The following is a 14,972-nucleotide window of genomic DNA, read 5'->3' as shown; positions in this document are numbered from 1 at the left end:
ATGGATATTCTAATGAATAACAGCCAGGGTGTGGAATATTTGCAATTCGGTATGGTCCAGAGTATAAGATCTGCCATTTCCTGTTTAAATGTTTCAGTTTTGTGGGTTTAGGATGTGTTCTTAGTAAAACTAACTCATCAACTTGAAATGTTTGTGCTTTCCTGACACCTCTGTCATATTTCTGCTTTCTTTCCTTAGCTTTGTCACATAATGTTGTGTAAGCTTGTCTTACCTTTTCTTCTAAACTATCATGATTTGTTGTTGCTGTAAATTTAGGTAGAGGGTCTGTCCATTCATTTCTTTCTGTTTTATCCATAATTAATTCAGTTGATGTGTATCCAGTAGAAATGTGAGTTAAATTGTTCACTATTTGTTCAAATGGTGCTAGGTATTCTACCCATTTTGTGTGCTTCTCTGGTGTGTGTGTTCTCATAAACTGTCCAAATTATCGAAATGTTCTTTCTACTGGGTTACCTGCCGCGTGAAATCTTGAAATTAAAATATGTTTAACATTCTGTTCTTCAATAAAAGTCTTCCATTTTAAACTGGTAAAATATGCTGCATTATCCGTGATCATAACTTCAGGTTTTCCTATTCTTACAAAATAATCTGTTAATAGACGTCTGGTAATAGCAGTGGTAGAAACTGAACGTAAAGCATATAATTTTAAATACTTTGTGAATACATCTAACACAGCAAGGATGTATTTCATTCCTCCACGTGCTTGTGGATAGGGTCCTGCAATATCTAAAGAAATTAGCTCTAATGGCCTCTTAGGTATGATTGGGTGCAATTCATTCATGCTTGTGCGATTAGAATATTTGGCTTTCTGACATATGATGCATTTCCTAATATTACTCAATACTCTTCGCCTTAAATTTGGAAAATAGCAATATTGTATAATCGTATCTGTACATTCGGTTACACCATAGTGTCCCCAAGTTCTGTGTGTAAATAAAATAAAATCATCAACATGAGCTTCAGGTAAGCAAACACACCAATGCTGTGATTCAGGGTTTCGTCGGTGAAATAATACTTCTTTGTGTAATGTGTAATATTTTTCAAGATGTGGGTCTGTTCTTGCACGTAATTTATTCTTTATCTGGATCCACCTGGGATCATTGTCCTGCAATATGGCTAACTTCCTGCACATGTTTTTGTAGTAAGGTGCAAATGTACCGTCATACATGAGTAAAATTTTGAAATCTAATGTTTGTTCTGTCACATCTGAAAATTCTTGTAGGCCTTGTGGCAAACGAGATAGAGCATCGGCTATAATGTTGGATTCTCCTTTTATGTATATAATATCAAAATCATATTCTTGTAGTGATGCACACCAGCGTGCAAGACGTGAATGTAATAACTTGCATGCTAGCAGGAAAGATGATCAGTATAAAGCTTAGTACGTTTTCCCCAAAGAAAGTAGCAAAACTTGCGAAATGCCCATACATGGCAAGTGTTTCGCGTTCGGTCACTGAATGACTTTTCGCATTCAGTGAGCGTGCGGCTAGCAAAACTTATAGGTTTGATGACTGTTTGTTCATTTTCTACATGAATTTGGAATAAAAATGCTCCGAGCCCATAGGAACTTGCATCTGTTACTAGGCAAAAGTCTGACGTCATGTCAGGATGACATAATAACGGTGCATTTACTAAAGCATTCTTAATCGCTTCAAAATCTGACAGAACTCTGTCCATTTCCAAATATTATTTCTTTTGAGTAAAGATAGAAGATGTGGACTGTTAAGAAGGTGGTAGGTTACAAATTTCCTGAAGAATGAAGATAGACCAAGAAAGGCTTTGAGTTGTTTACAATTCTGTGGGGATGGAAAATTCTTTATTGCATCAATTTTTCTTGAGTCTGGATAAATGCCTTCAGTTGATATGATGTGACCAAGGAATTTGATTTCTCTCCTCCCTAATTTCGTCTTTGATAAATTGATAGTGACACCTGCGTCAGAAAATTTAGTCAGAAGTTGCTTCAAAAGATTAACATGTTCTTCCCAAGTAGTGGTGGCAATGACAATGTCGTCAACATAAACTGTGATTTGCGATAACGATTGTGGTCCAAGAACAGCATCTAAGGCTTCAATAAATACTCCAGCACTCACTCGTAGACCAAAGGGTAGAACACAAAATTGATAACTACGTCCCTCACATAGAAATGCAGTGTATTTACGACTGTTTTTATGGAGGTTCACCTGCCAAAATGATGAGCGGAGGTCGATATTGGTTAAATACTGTACATTATGAAATTTTAAAAGTTGTTCTTCCAAATTTATAGGTCGTGTGTTGATTGGGATTATAACTTTGTTAATTTCTCGTGCGTCCAGCACTAACCTTACACTACCATCCTCTTTATTAACTGCTAGTATCAGACTGCAATATGGTGAATGAGACCTTTCAATGATACCCCAAGCTTGCATTTTTTCAATCTCTTTCAAAACTGCGGGTTTCTTTGACCAAGGAATATTATAATATGTTCTACAGTATGTTTTGTGTGGTTTAACATCCATCTCATAAGTATAGCCTCTAATAATTCCAGGTTTCTCCACAAATACCTCAGCAAATTGCTGCAAAACTTCAAATAATTCAAGTTGTTGTTCCTTCGTCAGATATTCAGATTCTGTGCATTTCTGATGTAAATCGTTAGGTTTGATTCCCTGAGATACAGCTTCATTAAAAGTTAAATCACATATGTTTGTTGCTGGTGGATACACAAAATGTAACTGTTCAAACTTACCTTGTTTACTGTTTAAGTTTTTACCCTGTGTTAACTCTATTGTCAGTTGTTGTTGGTTTACGGTTAAATGACATTTCCCTTTTCCTAAATCTATGATTGCTTGATATTCATTCGAAAAATCAATCCCTAATATGCAATGCATAACTAATTTGTCTACTACCAGAAAACTGTAATTGAGTGGTATATTTGAAAATGTGAAGTTAATTAGCGCTTGAAATTTCACATTCTTTGGTTTGCTACCGGTGGCACTTATAATGTGACAATTCTGTACTGGCAATGTTTGTATGTTCATTATTTGTTTGAGTTCATTATATAAGGACATTGAAATGACACTTGCTGCTGCTCCTGTATCTAACATTACTTCCACTTCATAACTACCAATCATAACTCGTGTTATAGCCTGAATAATCTTCTTTGTTTTACTGGTACTATTAAAATCTACATCCAGATATAATTCTTTTTCTATTTTCTTACTGTCATCATATCGGAGAAAACAAATCATCGGTTCCGTTGCGCTCTGCTCCCTATCGACCGTAACTCGAGCGCTTAGCTCGGTCGTCGTTCGTTTTCCGGCAAATTCGGTTGTTGCTGCTGGTTGGGTTCATTGCCCAACTCAATAATATTTACATTTCTGTCGCGCATCACCCAAGTATCAGCTGTTTGGTTGTTGACATTACCTCGCGTCGCATTGGGAGTTCCATTAGGTAGGAATTGAGGGTTACTGTATTGCACGTGTTGTGGCGGTGGTCCATTGTGATTTCCCCATACATTATTTCGCCCATGACTGTAACTGGTGTTGTCATTACTGTTATTCCTGCAATACATGTTTGGATGTTGTTTCTCTGAAAATATCCTGGATGGTACCTGTTATCCTCTCTTCTTTGATCTCTATGATTTTGGTTCCTTCTTCTGTTGTTGTTGTTTTGAATATAACTGTTATTGTTCTGATTGTAATTACTGTTCGGATAACCATTATAGTAATAATTACTGTTTCTTTGCCAATGCTGCGAGTTGTTTCTCCTAATATTGAATGGATTTTGCCCCAGTGTAGTGCGAATTGTTTCTTTGAGTGTTTTGTTGTGGTGTCGGAGGCGGACTCCAGTAGCCTCTGTCATTTCTGTTGTGCGTACGTGAATTGCTTGGATGGATTGGATAAAATTGATCTCATCTCTGTAAACAACATCTATCTCATCAACATAACTGAAAAAATTCTTTATGTTGTCCTCGGACACTCCTATTAATTTATCACGGTAAGGAAATGGTAAGTGGCTTTTAAGTGTTCTAATTACGTCTGGTTTTGTCCAATATAATGTTTTGTCTAGGTAGCGTTCAAAGTATTGACGTAAAGTCTCTTTCTTCGGGTTGTAAATTTCTGGATTGTATACTTCTCGTTTTAAACTTTGCTGTTTTGTGATCGACCAGAATTCCTCAAGAAATGCTTGTTCAAATGTTAAACATCGTCTTTTCATTGCTGCTCCCCACTTAGCTGCTCTTCCACGTAACAAATTTGTAACATACCGAATTTTATCGGCTTCTAACCAATGTCTCGGGAAAATACCATCAAAAGAGCGGATGAAAACAATCAGATGCACTTTGTCTTTCTCATCACATGAAAATGTCTGAAAGTATCCATGTCGTACTAATGTTTCATCAGCTACTCCCGATGGTATTATGGGTCCTGCATTTTGTGTCAAACTGTGCATAGTATATGGTGATGTCTGATAGTAATTTTGATCTTGTGGTAGGATTGAAAATGGTTCATTGGGATTTGTATCACTCATTCGTAATTCTATTTTCGGCTGTGTGCTGGGTCTAGCATTATTCGGTTTTTCATTTCAGTTACGGATAAGGCGGACTTATTATTGATTGAGATCGTGCTGTAATTTGACCGTGCATGGCAGACCGGGTCGGCAACACTACAAAAAGCGACTGTACGGAAATAGCATCAGAAACTAATTGAAATTTACCTTATAATCTTATGAGATACGCAGTATTAATTACAATATAGTCTTCATGGCTGTCCTCCTAATTTCTCTTGTAGGACGACCCGTCTGTCACTTCTGTCCGTCAGTTGAAAACTTCAAGTTGTCACTGTCATGATCAATTTACAAATTTGATGATAACCACCTCGAATCACTATTGAAACAACCTCGCTTTGTAATGTAATTTTAATTTCCACCCAAAAGCACATAAAACACATCGCCGAAAAATACACGTCTTTCGTATGAAGACAAGAGAGAGAGTGTCATCAATTAGTTGTTAAAAACAAAAACCTACGCAAAAGTAAAAAGACGAACAAAATTATTTATAAAAATCGGTCGCTGGCGCAGCGCTCTTCTGCGTGCGCGATCGTAAATTATATCTTTGTATTGGCGGAGGCGCGGAAGTCAAAGTACCATTACGGTGTTGTACTTTATATGTACACACACCAGTGGTTGGCTGTTTTTCCTATGCATCAAACAATCTGTCCACAAAAAAGTCATAAACTTTACAACCTGACGTTTTCTGCACAGTCATGCTACACCACTAAGCGGACTATGACTTTCAGTAAAAAAAGTAATGTTCGGAATGTAACTATGTACAAATTAATTAATTTTCAATGTGAATGTATAATGAGTTGTTCCACGTCATTGCAATCCGTTGTGCAAAATGATAAAAAAAAATGGTTCAGATGGCTCCGAGCACTATGGGACTTAACTGCTGAGGTCATCAGTCCCCTAGAAATTAGAACTATTTATACCTAACTAACCTAAGGACATCACACACATCCATGGCCGAGGCAGGATTTGAACCTGCGACTGTAGCGGTCACGAGGTTCCAGGCTGTAGCGCCTAGAACCGCTCGGCCAATCTGGCCGGCACAAAATGATCAATGGAACATATTACAAACTAACTTTTTTGCATCCATGCATCCACACTTCAGCAGTTGACCTGCCACCCAGGGAAAAGTAAGCATTAATGGCTTGCTGTTGCCGCATGTACCTGGAGGTACTGACCAACCTAAAAATATATGACTTGTAATGGCTATAATTATTAGTCTGGTAATAATGTAAATATAGATGTGACATTGTTCAGTACACCGTCCTCAGTCACCAATATAAATTCCCGGACTTATACCCATTATACCCTGTATATGTCCTTCGATACTTGCATTCCGGAGTATCCTATGTAGAGCACAAATTTCAAATAAGATTGATGTACTGTAATTACAATAAAAGTATTTGGATTTCAAGAACATTCATGTTAATTGTGTCCCTAACGGTTTTAGTACATTGCGAAAAGACATGAAAATTTGTATATTGAAGTCACAAGGCTAAATGTATCTTGTGATATTGTTTCAGATATGGAGGCACCATCTACGGTGTTTGCCTTCTTGCTGTCTCTTGCAGTTCAGTGGCTTCTCGTGTCAGCCAATCTGAGTGGTGCCCCACCTACCACCACAACGGGCCTTGCTGCTGACACCACCAGTACAATTCCATATGGCGCACCTCAAATTGGAGAAAGCCCCACGGCAAAGCTAGACAGCTTCACAGTGGATCTGGATGCACCGACCACAAATCAACAAGCCCACTCTGGAGAAGGAGGTACCTCCAACATGGCCCTATCTACCCTCACTGATATTCCATCCACTACCAGTAAAGTACAGGATGTTACAGGTGTTAACCCCACCACTGTTACAGTGGATCGAGATGGCATCACGGAACGCCCTACTGCTGCCACGACAGACCTGCGCCCGGTCACTACATCCCGCGGCTGTATCGCTCGTAATGCAGCTGGTGTCTCAGCAGTCCAGAGAGGCAGCAAGAGGCTGAGCGCACACAACAAGAACCCATCCACTGTCACCACAGAAGCCACGACGAAGCCGGAGACTCTTACTGCCCGTCCCACAAAACCAAAACCCGAGCCCATCTGTCCGGCCGGCTGCAAGTGTGAGAACCTGGAGGTGCACTGCTCACGGGCCGGGCTGGTGGCCTTCCCTGAGGGGCTCGATCCACGCACCACCTACCTGGACGTGGGCCACAACCGCTTGACTGCCATCGCCGATGACGAACTGGCTGAGCTGGGCCTCACCAAGCTCACCAGCCTCATCTGCGATGACAATGCCATCGAGACAGTCGGGCTGTATGCCTTCCGGGGCCTCCACGACCTGGCACTATTGCAGCTGTCTGGAAACCGTATCCGCAAACTGTCCCCATTCATCTTTGTAGGCAACAGGGACCTTCGCCACATTGACCTGACAGGTAACCCTTTGCAGCTGGAGCACGGACCGCTGCTGATGGTGCAGCAACTCGAGTGGCTGGACCTCGACCAGTGCAACATCACATACCTGGCACTGGACGCGTTTCGCGACATGCGAGGCCTGCGCTACCTCAACCTGAGTGGCAACCGCTTGACCTGGCTGAGACTGTCACACTTCTCCGGGCTCAACTACCTGCGCTACATCAAGCTGAATGGCAACCCACTGGTGTGCGACTGCAGCACAAAATCCCTCTGGCGCTGGTTCAAGCAGCAGGCAGTCCACGTGGATGCCAAGTGCATTGCCCCTAACAATGGTACTACGCATTCCTGGAATTTCTTGGAGGTGCTGCACTGTGTTGATGAGACCGAATATTATCCACCATTACCATGAGAATTGTCAATGTTACAAATACTCTCTAAAAATCACAGCTCTGAACGCTGTGTTGTATTACTGTTTCCCTTACTTTACCTGCACGTTTGCCAACTTCTGTGGTGTTTTATCACTCTATCCTTGGCACAAAGCTGTTCTGAAACAAAGGACCACAAGAGATCTTGAGCCCTTAAGAACTCCCACTCTTTCAGAGATGCCACATGCAGACCCCAATATGGTTTCTTGAGTGACATTTATCGTGACTTCCAAATATGATGTCTTGTCCTGGCATCTTATCTGCAGTTTCACTCAACCAAAAACAATATTTTTTTATATCTTCCATTTCCTTTCTGGGCAGTTGACCCACAAATTCATTTTCTCCCTCGTCTTCTTCTATATGGTACCTAGGGATAACAAAGCATGATGAAATGGCTAAGAGAAGTAGAAAATGAACGTGAGCTAGTACATTTGACATTCATTATTACTGGTATATCAGAATTCACAAATGTTCTAAAGAATGTCAAAGATCACTTGCTTGTTTCTTAGTAGTCAAAATATGAAACCAATATGTTCATGTACAAAATGCTCATGTAAAATTTATCACCTTGACTGTAAATGAATTAAACATTTACTAGTTGTTGTACAAAGGCAAAATATTTTGTTACAAATAAATGTTTGCAAAAATTCTCCTTATGTGATCATATTGACCCTTTTACTATTTTCGAACTATTATTCCATCCAGCACTGTTCCTCTCCCAGTGCTTGAGAAAATTACAGTTGAAAAATGCTCACCTCAGTTACTTCTGCCACTCTGAAATTTCCTGAGATTAACTGGTTAACAGCAGAGGTGTAACTGGTAAGAACACCTTTTGACTGCATTGCATTTATTGATGGATCTGTGTACGCACTCAAGGAGGTAGTAAAAATCCATTCTTGCAGGAATACTATACTTCTGTTATAGCTACATTGTGATGTCTGTTTCAGTGAGTCGGCAAGCTGAGGGTTAATCACAGTTGTTTCTCCAGCACTGGGTGCTCGCTGTGTTGCATGTTTTGCAGGTACATGTAGATCTTATTCACATGTGGCTGGCAGCATGCCAGTAACACTGTCTAATGCCACCATGCCACCCTCCTCCCCATTCCCCCCAACCCCGCAAATTTCGAGTGTCCCACAAAAAATATGAGCATCTTACACCCAAGATTTAAGTAACAACGAACTAATTACAAAATAGTAGTAACATTTAAAAAAAGGCAGTTACCTGTTTACAAGAGATACTTGAAGTGGTTGCCATGGGCATGCAGGCATCACTGACTTCATGTGATGATGTTAACAGCAACATGCTGTAATTCTGCACGCATAATGTTGCTAAGTTCTCTAGTAATTTTACGTTTAAAATCGTTATTGCCTGAGGATTGACAACATATACTTTGCTTTTTAGTGTGTCCCGTAAATAAGAATCACACAATGCTGAGTCTGAAGACCCTGGGTGCCAGAGGCCTTTGCTGACTAGTCTGTCTTCAGGGAACATGTTGATGATGTGAGCCATACTTTGGCTGGGTGTGTGAGCTATTGCTCCATATTGTTGGAATACTGCACCAACTTCTCTGCATATGTTAATTGTGCAAAGTAAGAATCAAAGATCTACAGATATCTAACACTGTTTAAGGTGTGACAGACAACACACACCACACACCTATCTTCTCCGAGTGGAGAGATTCTTCATGTTCAATATGTGGGTTGTCCTGCAGCCAATATCTGACATTCTGGGAGTATACATAACCTGAAAAATGAAACCAGGCCCGATCTGACATGAAGTAAAGCAAGGCATCCAATTACTGTTAGTAACCGATGTTAACAGCAGTTACAATAGTGAATTCTTTTCCCCCCAGTCCTCAAATTTCAACTCTGGAACCACACTCACTTTTAATCATATCTTTCAGTAGATGATGTATGTGATTCACCAACCTGCTGCGATGACCTTACTGATTGCAGGGACTTCTTTTAATGACCGTGTGAATTCTGACAGGGGCCCTCACTATCGGTTGCCTATTGCTCTGCACGTTCTGAATGGGATCTACAGCCCTCCATTTCTTGTACAGATCTTCAATAATGGTGGTCATGGGGAGTTTCCTAACAGGATATTTCACTTGAAACATTTCGTAACATTCCTTGATAGTGCCTGTCTTTACAAAAGAATTCACAATATCAATTCGCTGTTCTTAGGCAAACTGCCCCATTTATTTAACAACTCAACATTACGAGCTCCTCTTAACAACTGATGCACAAACACAGAGCTGCACTGAACATTCTGATAAAATGCAGTGTAACCAACTTTTGAGGCAGTATTGACATTTCACATGCAATTCAATTAGAGATGATTAACTGGTATGTGAGGAGTACATGTTTTATGTGGGAGACCCTGTATTATTCAGTCAAATCTACTACAGATTACAGGTGCTTAGCATGGTCTAAACTGTACGAGCTTACCAACGGCAAAAACACTGTCTTATGTTGCAATGGGCTAGACAATAGTGCAGTCACAAATGGCAGACCAGCTGTATCAAGACAGTGTCTTAAACCACATAGCAAAACTACCAACAGGCCAAACATACATATTAGGGCCTTCAATATAGCTCACATGTATAAAAGCCTTATCTTTACAAACAATACCTGAAATTTTGCTCCTCCCTTTTAGTTGTGGAATGTCATGCTCTCCACATTATACTCCACAACCCACTACTCTCTCCTGTATGCATCTTTTGTCAGTTTATCAAGTTCCAGTCCTTCCTAAAATTCCTAAAAGAAGTATGAAAATCCTACACATGCAGCAGTCTTGACCAGCAGACTCTTAGTACAAGACAATTCCTCATGAAACAGGATTGCTGCAGGCTTCAACCAAGTTATACGCCCACTTCTTCATCTTTGAAACCTGTCTTTGCATCATGATCATCATCATCATCATCATCATCAACAACAACAAAACTCCCACTTTCTGATCCAATAGTACATGCAGACAACTACTTTTCTTACCATCTATTGTTTCTTCCTCACTGATCTCTCCAAATTTCAAAGCCCGACTATCAATACCCTTATTTCCTATCCACTCATCAGCAGCCACTCTCCACTGCACACACATCCAAGTTAGTTTAAATCCTTCCCACAAGCTCTTGAAAACAAATTACCTCTCTTTCTTCACAACCACTTATCTTACCATTTGATTTTACTAGGAGTAGTTAACATTTCTTTAGCAGTCCATAGTGTATCAAAACCCCAATTTTAAAAAAAAATGTTATTTTTACTTAGAAAATCTGAGATAATAGTTTGGCTATAGCTATGCTACTCATAGAATCAGTCAGAAGCTTTTGTCTGTGACTCACCAGTCTAGTGAAAGTAGCAGCATTTCTTTCACATAACATTTTTTTCTACATTGTACTCAGATCCTGAAATTTTGAAACAGAGGCCATTGCACAGTGTATCACCTTAAGTAAAAGTCCCTGTTTAATTGTTCAGTTCATATAACAACATTTTTAACTATTTTGACAAAGCAACAGAAACTTTGTCATCATTCACTGCACATGCATTTAGACAGTCTGGCAATGACCACAGAGTGGATGAAACCAGTAACTGCATTTTCAAATGTTTTTGTGAATGTTGTCACAAGAAAATAAATGAAGAGAGGTAGCCACTTATTCACCACTGACAATGTCATTTTCTCAACTGGTAGCAGGTATTACGGAATCATTTTACTGTCACAGACTTCTGCTAGTTGTAAATCGGTGTGTAAACATTTCTTTTGTGACATAAACTGTATTAATACACACTATTGGAAGTTTCCTGAGGGAACTCTCTGATCTCTCAAACATATTTTGAACACCAGTTGTTTATATGTAGATCTACACTTTTGTCTTAAATTAGTTTCTAATAGTACTTTGATTCTCGCGTAGTGAATCATCTTCTTCACAAGTGGGTCTCTTCAAATTTATTTTTCTCCTTTATTACCTCTGTTGTTGACAATGCAATGTGATCACAGATTCCATTATGAAAGTGAATGGCAGCAAAGAGGATAGAGAGGCTTGTAGACTGCACTTTTAACACAGATCCATTGCCCTGAGATCCATGGCAGTTATCAGAAAAGATGTACTGTATATAACAGTGGTAGTCAACTTGGGCCCTACTGCCCAATAGTGGACATTCCAGCTTTCATAGTGAGCAGTAGGTGGTACTGGTTTTAAAAATATTTTCATTATGTTTTCGAAAAAAATTGTGTAGAGTATTTGAGAAGCAATTTTTATTATACAGGGTGTTACAAAAAGGTACGGCCAAACTTTCAAGAAACATTCCGCACACACAAATAAAGAAAAGATGTTATGTGGACATGTGTCCAGAAACGCTTAATTTCCATGTTAGAGCTCATTTTAGTTTCGTCAGTATGTACTGTACTTCCTCGATTCACCGCCAGTTGGCCCAATTGAAGGAAGTTAATGTTGACTTCGGTGCTTGTGTTGACATGCGACTCATTGCTCTACAGTACTAGCATCAAGCACATCAGTACGTAGCATCAACAGGTTAGTGTTCATCACGAACGTGGTTTTGCAGTCAGTGCAATGTTTACAAATGCGGAGTTTGCAGATGCCCATTTGATGTATGGATTAGCATGGGGCAATAGCTGTGGCGCGGTACGTTTGTATCGAGACAGATTTCCAGAACGAAGGTGTCCCGACAGAAGACGTTCGAAGCAACTGATTGGCGTCTTAGGGAGCACGGAACATTCCAGCCTATGGCTCGCGACTGGGGAAGACCTAGAACGACGAGGACACCTGCAATGGACGAGGCAATTCTTCGTGCAGTTGATGATAACCCTAATGTCAGCATCAGAGAAGTTGCTGCTGTACAAGGTAACGTTGACCATGTCACTGTATGGAGAGTGCTACGGGAGAACCAGTTGTATCTGTACCATGTACAGCGTGTGCAGGCACTATCAGCAGCTGATTGGCTTCCACGGGTACACGTCTGCGAATGGTTCATCCGACAATGTGTCAATCCTCATTTCAGTGCAAATGTTCTCTTTACGGACGAGGCTTCATTCCAACGTGATCAAATTGTAAATTTTCACAATCAGCATGTGTGGGCTGACGAGAATCTGCACGCAATTGTGCGATCACGTCATCAACACAGATTTTCTGTGAACGTTTGGGCAGGCATTGTTGGTGATGTCTTGATTCGGCCCCACCTACACTCAACGGAGCACGTTATCATGATTTCATACGGGATACTCTACCTGTGCTGCTAGAACATGTGCCTTCACAAGTACGACACAACATGTGGTTCATGCACGATGAAGCTCCTGCATGTTTCAGTCAAAGTGTTCGTACACTTCTCAACAACAGATTCGGTGACCGATGGATTGGTAGAGGCGGATCAATTCCATGGCATCCACGCTCTCCTGACCTCAACCCTGTTGACTTTCATTTATGGGGGCATTTGAAAGCTCTTGTCTACGCAACCCCGGTACCAAATGTAGAGACTCTTCGTGCTCGTATTGTGGACGGCTGTGATACAATACGCCATTCTCCAGGGCTGCATCAGCGCATCAGGGACTCCATGCGACAGAGGGTGGATGCGTGTATCCTCGCCAATGGAGGACGTTTTGAACATTTCCTGTAACAAAGTGTTTGAAGTCACGCTGATATGTTCTGTTGCTGTGTGTTTTCATTCCATGATTAATGTGATTTGAAGAGAAGTTATAAATGAGCTCTAACATGGAAAGTAAGCGTTTCCGGACACACGTCCACATAACATATTTTCTTTCTTTGTGTGTGAGGAATGTTTCCTGAAAGTTTGGCCATATCTTTTTGTAACACCCTGTATAAGTTAATTTGTTGCAACTCTGCTTCATACATTTTTAAACATAAAGTTACTTCTCTAACTTATAAATCACATTTACTGTGGAACTGGTGGGTGGATAGACAATTTTATTACTAATGAAGATACAAAAGTGAGAAGTAGGAAAAAGAGGTTGACTACCCTGGAATATAATAACCTGTCTTGATTACAAACGGACTAACTAATCTCTTGGCAGATTATTAAAGAAAAAGAAATCATCCGCATTACATATGCCTTGGAACAGCTACAACCTTTGAGCTCCACAAGAACAGATCTGGCATGTCAACTTATCCAATTCCCTGAAATGGCCCGATTTGCCCTTCATTGCACTTTGCTTTTTCTTTCTATTATATAAGAAAAGCTGAACTTTTCTTTCACAACTGTGTAAATCTCATGTTCTTTAAAGAGTGCTGGGGTGACAGCTACTGTATCTACTAGAAAAGAAGTGCAGCGCTAACCTAACTCTATACAGACATCACAGAAGACTGTATGCAGAATGAATTACTCTAAGGTGCTCCTATTCAGCAGACTAGAATCATTTTTGACACATTCAGCTGAAGCAAAAATAGAACAAATTAGCCCATGGTAAACAGCACAGGGCAGAAATCATAAGTTCCTGTAAAGGTGTCACAGGTAGTAGAAAGGTGTGTGTGTGTGTGTGTGTGTGTGTGTGTGTGTGTGTGTTACTTAAAAATCTATGATGTTAGAAGGAACTATAAAATTTCGACTGGCATTAAGAACTTCATCTTGACATAATAGTTTACTTTCTACTTGCCTGAATATAAAAACATTCTTGTAGAACAGTGTACAGTGTATTTATTTGACAGTACAAAATTAAGTAATAACTTACCTACTGCTCATCCATGAGCAACCACACCAAGGCAGACACACGGAAATGGGAATACAGAAATTTGAGATTTTGGTGCTATAGAGAAGCTCCATCTGGAACAAAAGAAGGTAAAAGCAAAATGATCTGATGAATGAAATGCATTAAGCCATGGTTTGAGGTGCCTAACGTTTTTCTGTGCAACCTTTCTGTACCTGTTCTGGTTTCCATTCTACTTTTTTCTTTCTAATGAATAACAATTTTTAATCTTCCAGCATGTCTAGTTCCAAGGATTGTTTCCTCTGTGAGCTTGTGATCAGCATTTATATGTTGAATGTCAGTGTGGTGAGCATAATTTGGCAGCTCTCATCATTGAACAGTACAGCTAACAATTACAAAATGGAATTCTTAGGGTGCCATTGGACATCACTTGTGATACTAACCCCTAGAGATTAGACCACAGGAGGTCACTCTAAGATCTGTGACTCACTGTTCATTGTCAACAGTCTTAAGGTAATACTACTACAGTACTACTTCAGAAAAATTACACCTTTTTCACCAGTTTGATTTGCTATATTCAAGTCAATGTTTAACAGAAATTGCTGCTGCTGCTGCTGTTATAAATCCTTTATTAAAGGCACAACCGGTTTCATAATTGTGTGTATTCCCAACGGAGCCCCCAGTCTTCCCCATTGCCCCCCCCCCCCCCTTACCGCACAGGTATGGGCAAAGTTATTTCATGTGCACTCTACGGAATGGGTCTTCAAATATGCTTACTCACAGTTTTTATTTTTATTTATTTCATGTGGTGCTGTTGCCTACTATGCAGCTCTATTGGTACTGGTTTTTACTCATGCCATGGCCACAAAGTAATTTGTTACTTCCCAGTTAGTGCCACAGTGGCTCCCTCCC

At 40.1% G+C, this 14,972-nt stretch overlaps 1 protein-coding gene across 3 annotated transcripts in view; it reads left to right on the top strand.

Annotated features, from left to right (window-relative positions):
• Positions 1-8,038, top strand: part of LOC126474086 (protein slit-like) — a 104,800-nt gene extending 96,762 nt beyond the window's left edge. For all 3 annotated transcript variants that reach the window (XM_050101499.1, XM_050101498.1, XM_050101497.1), the window contains exons 2-3: positions 6,084-6,326; positions 6,423-8,038. In XM_050101499.1, coding sequence (XP_049957456.1) covers positions 6,086-6,326; positions 6,423-7,372 — 1,191 coding nt within the window. In that variant the 5' untranslated portion in view covers positions 6,084-6,085 and the 3' untranslated portion in view covers positions 7,373-8,038. The remainder of the gene's footprint in view (positions 1-6,083; positions 6,327-6,422) is intronic.
• The last annotated feature ends 6,934 nt before the right edge of the window (positions 8,039-14,972 follow it).

The sequence above is a fragment of the Schistocerca serialis genome, chromosome 4 (assembly GCF_023864345.2).
Source record: "Schistocerca serialis cubense isolate TAMUIC-IGC-003099 chromosome 4, iqSchSeri2.2, whole genome shotgun sequence".
Lineage (NCBI taxonomy): Eukaryota > Metazoa > Arthropoda > Insecta > Orthoptera > Acrididae > Schistocerca > Schistocerca serialis.
The sequence above is the reverse complement of the archived record's forward strand: the minus strand, read 5'-3'. Positions and strand labels throughout refer to the sequence as shown.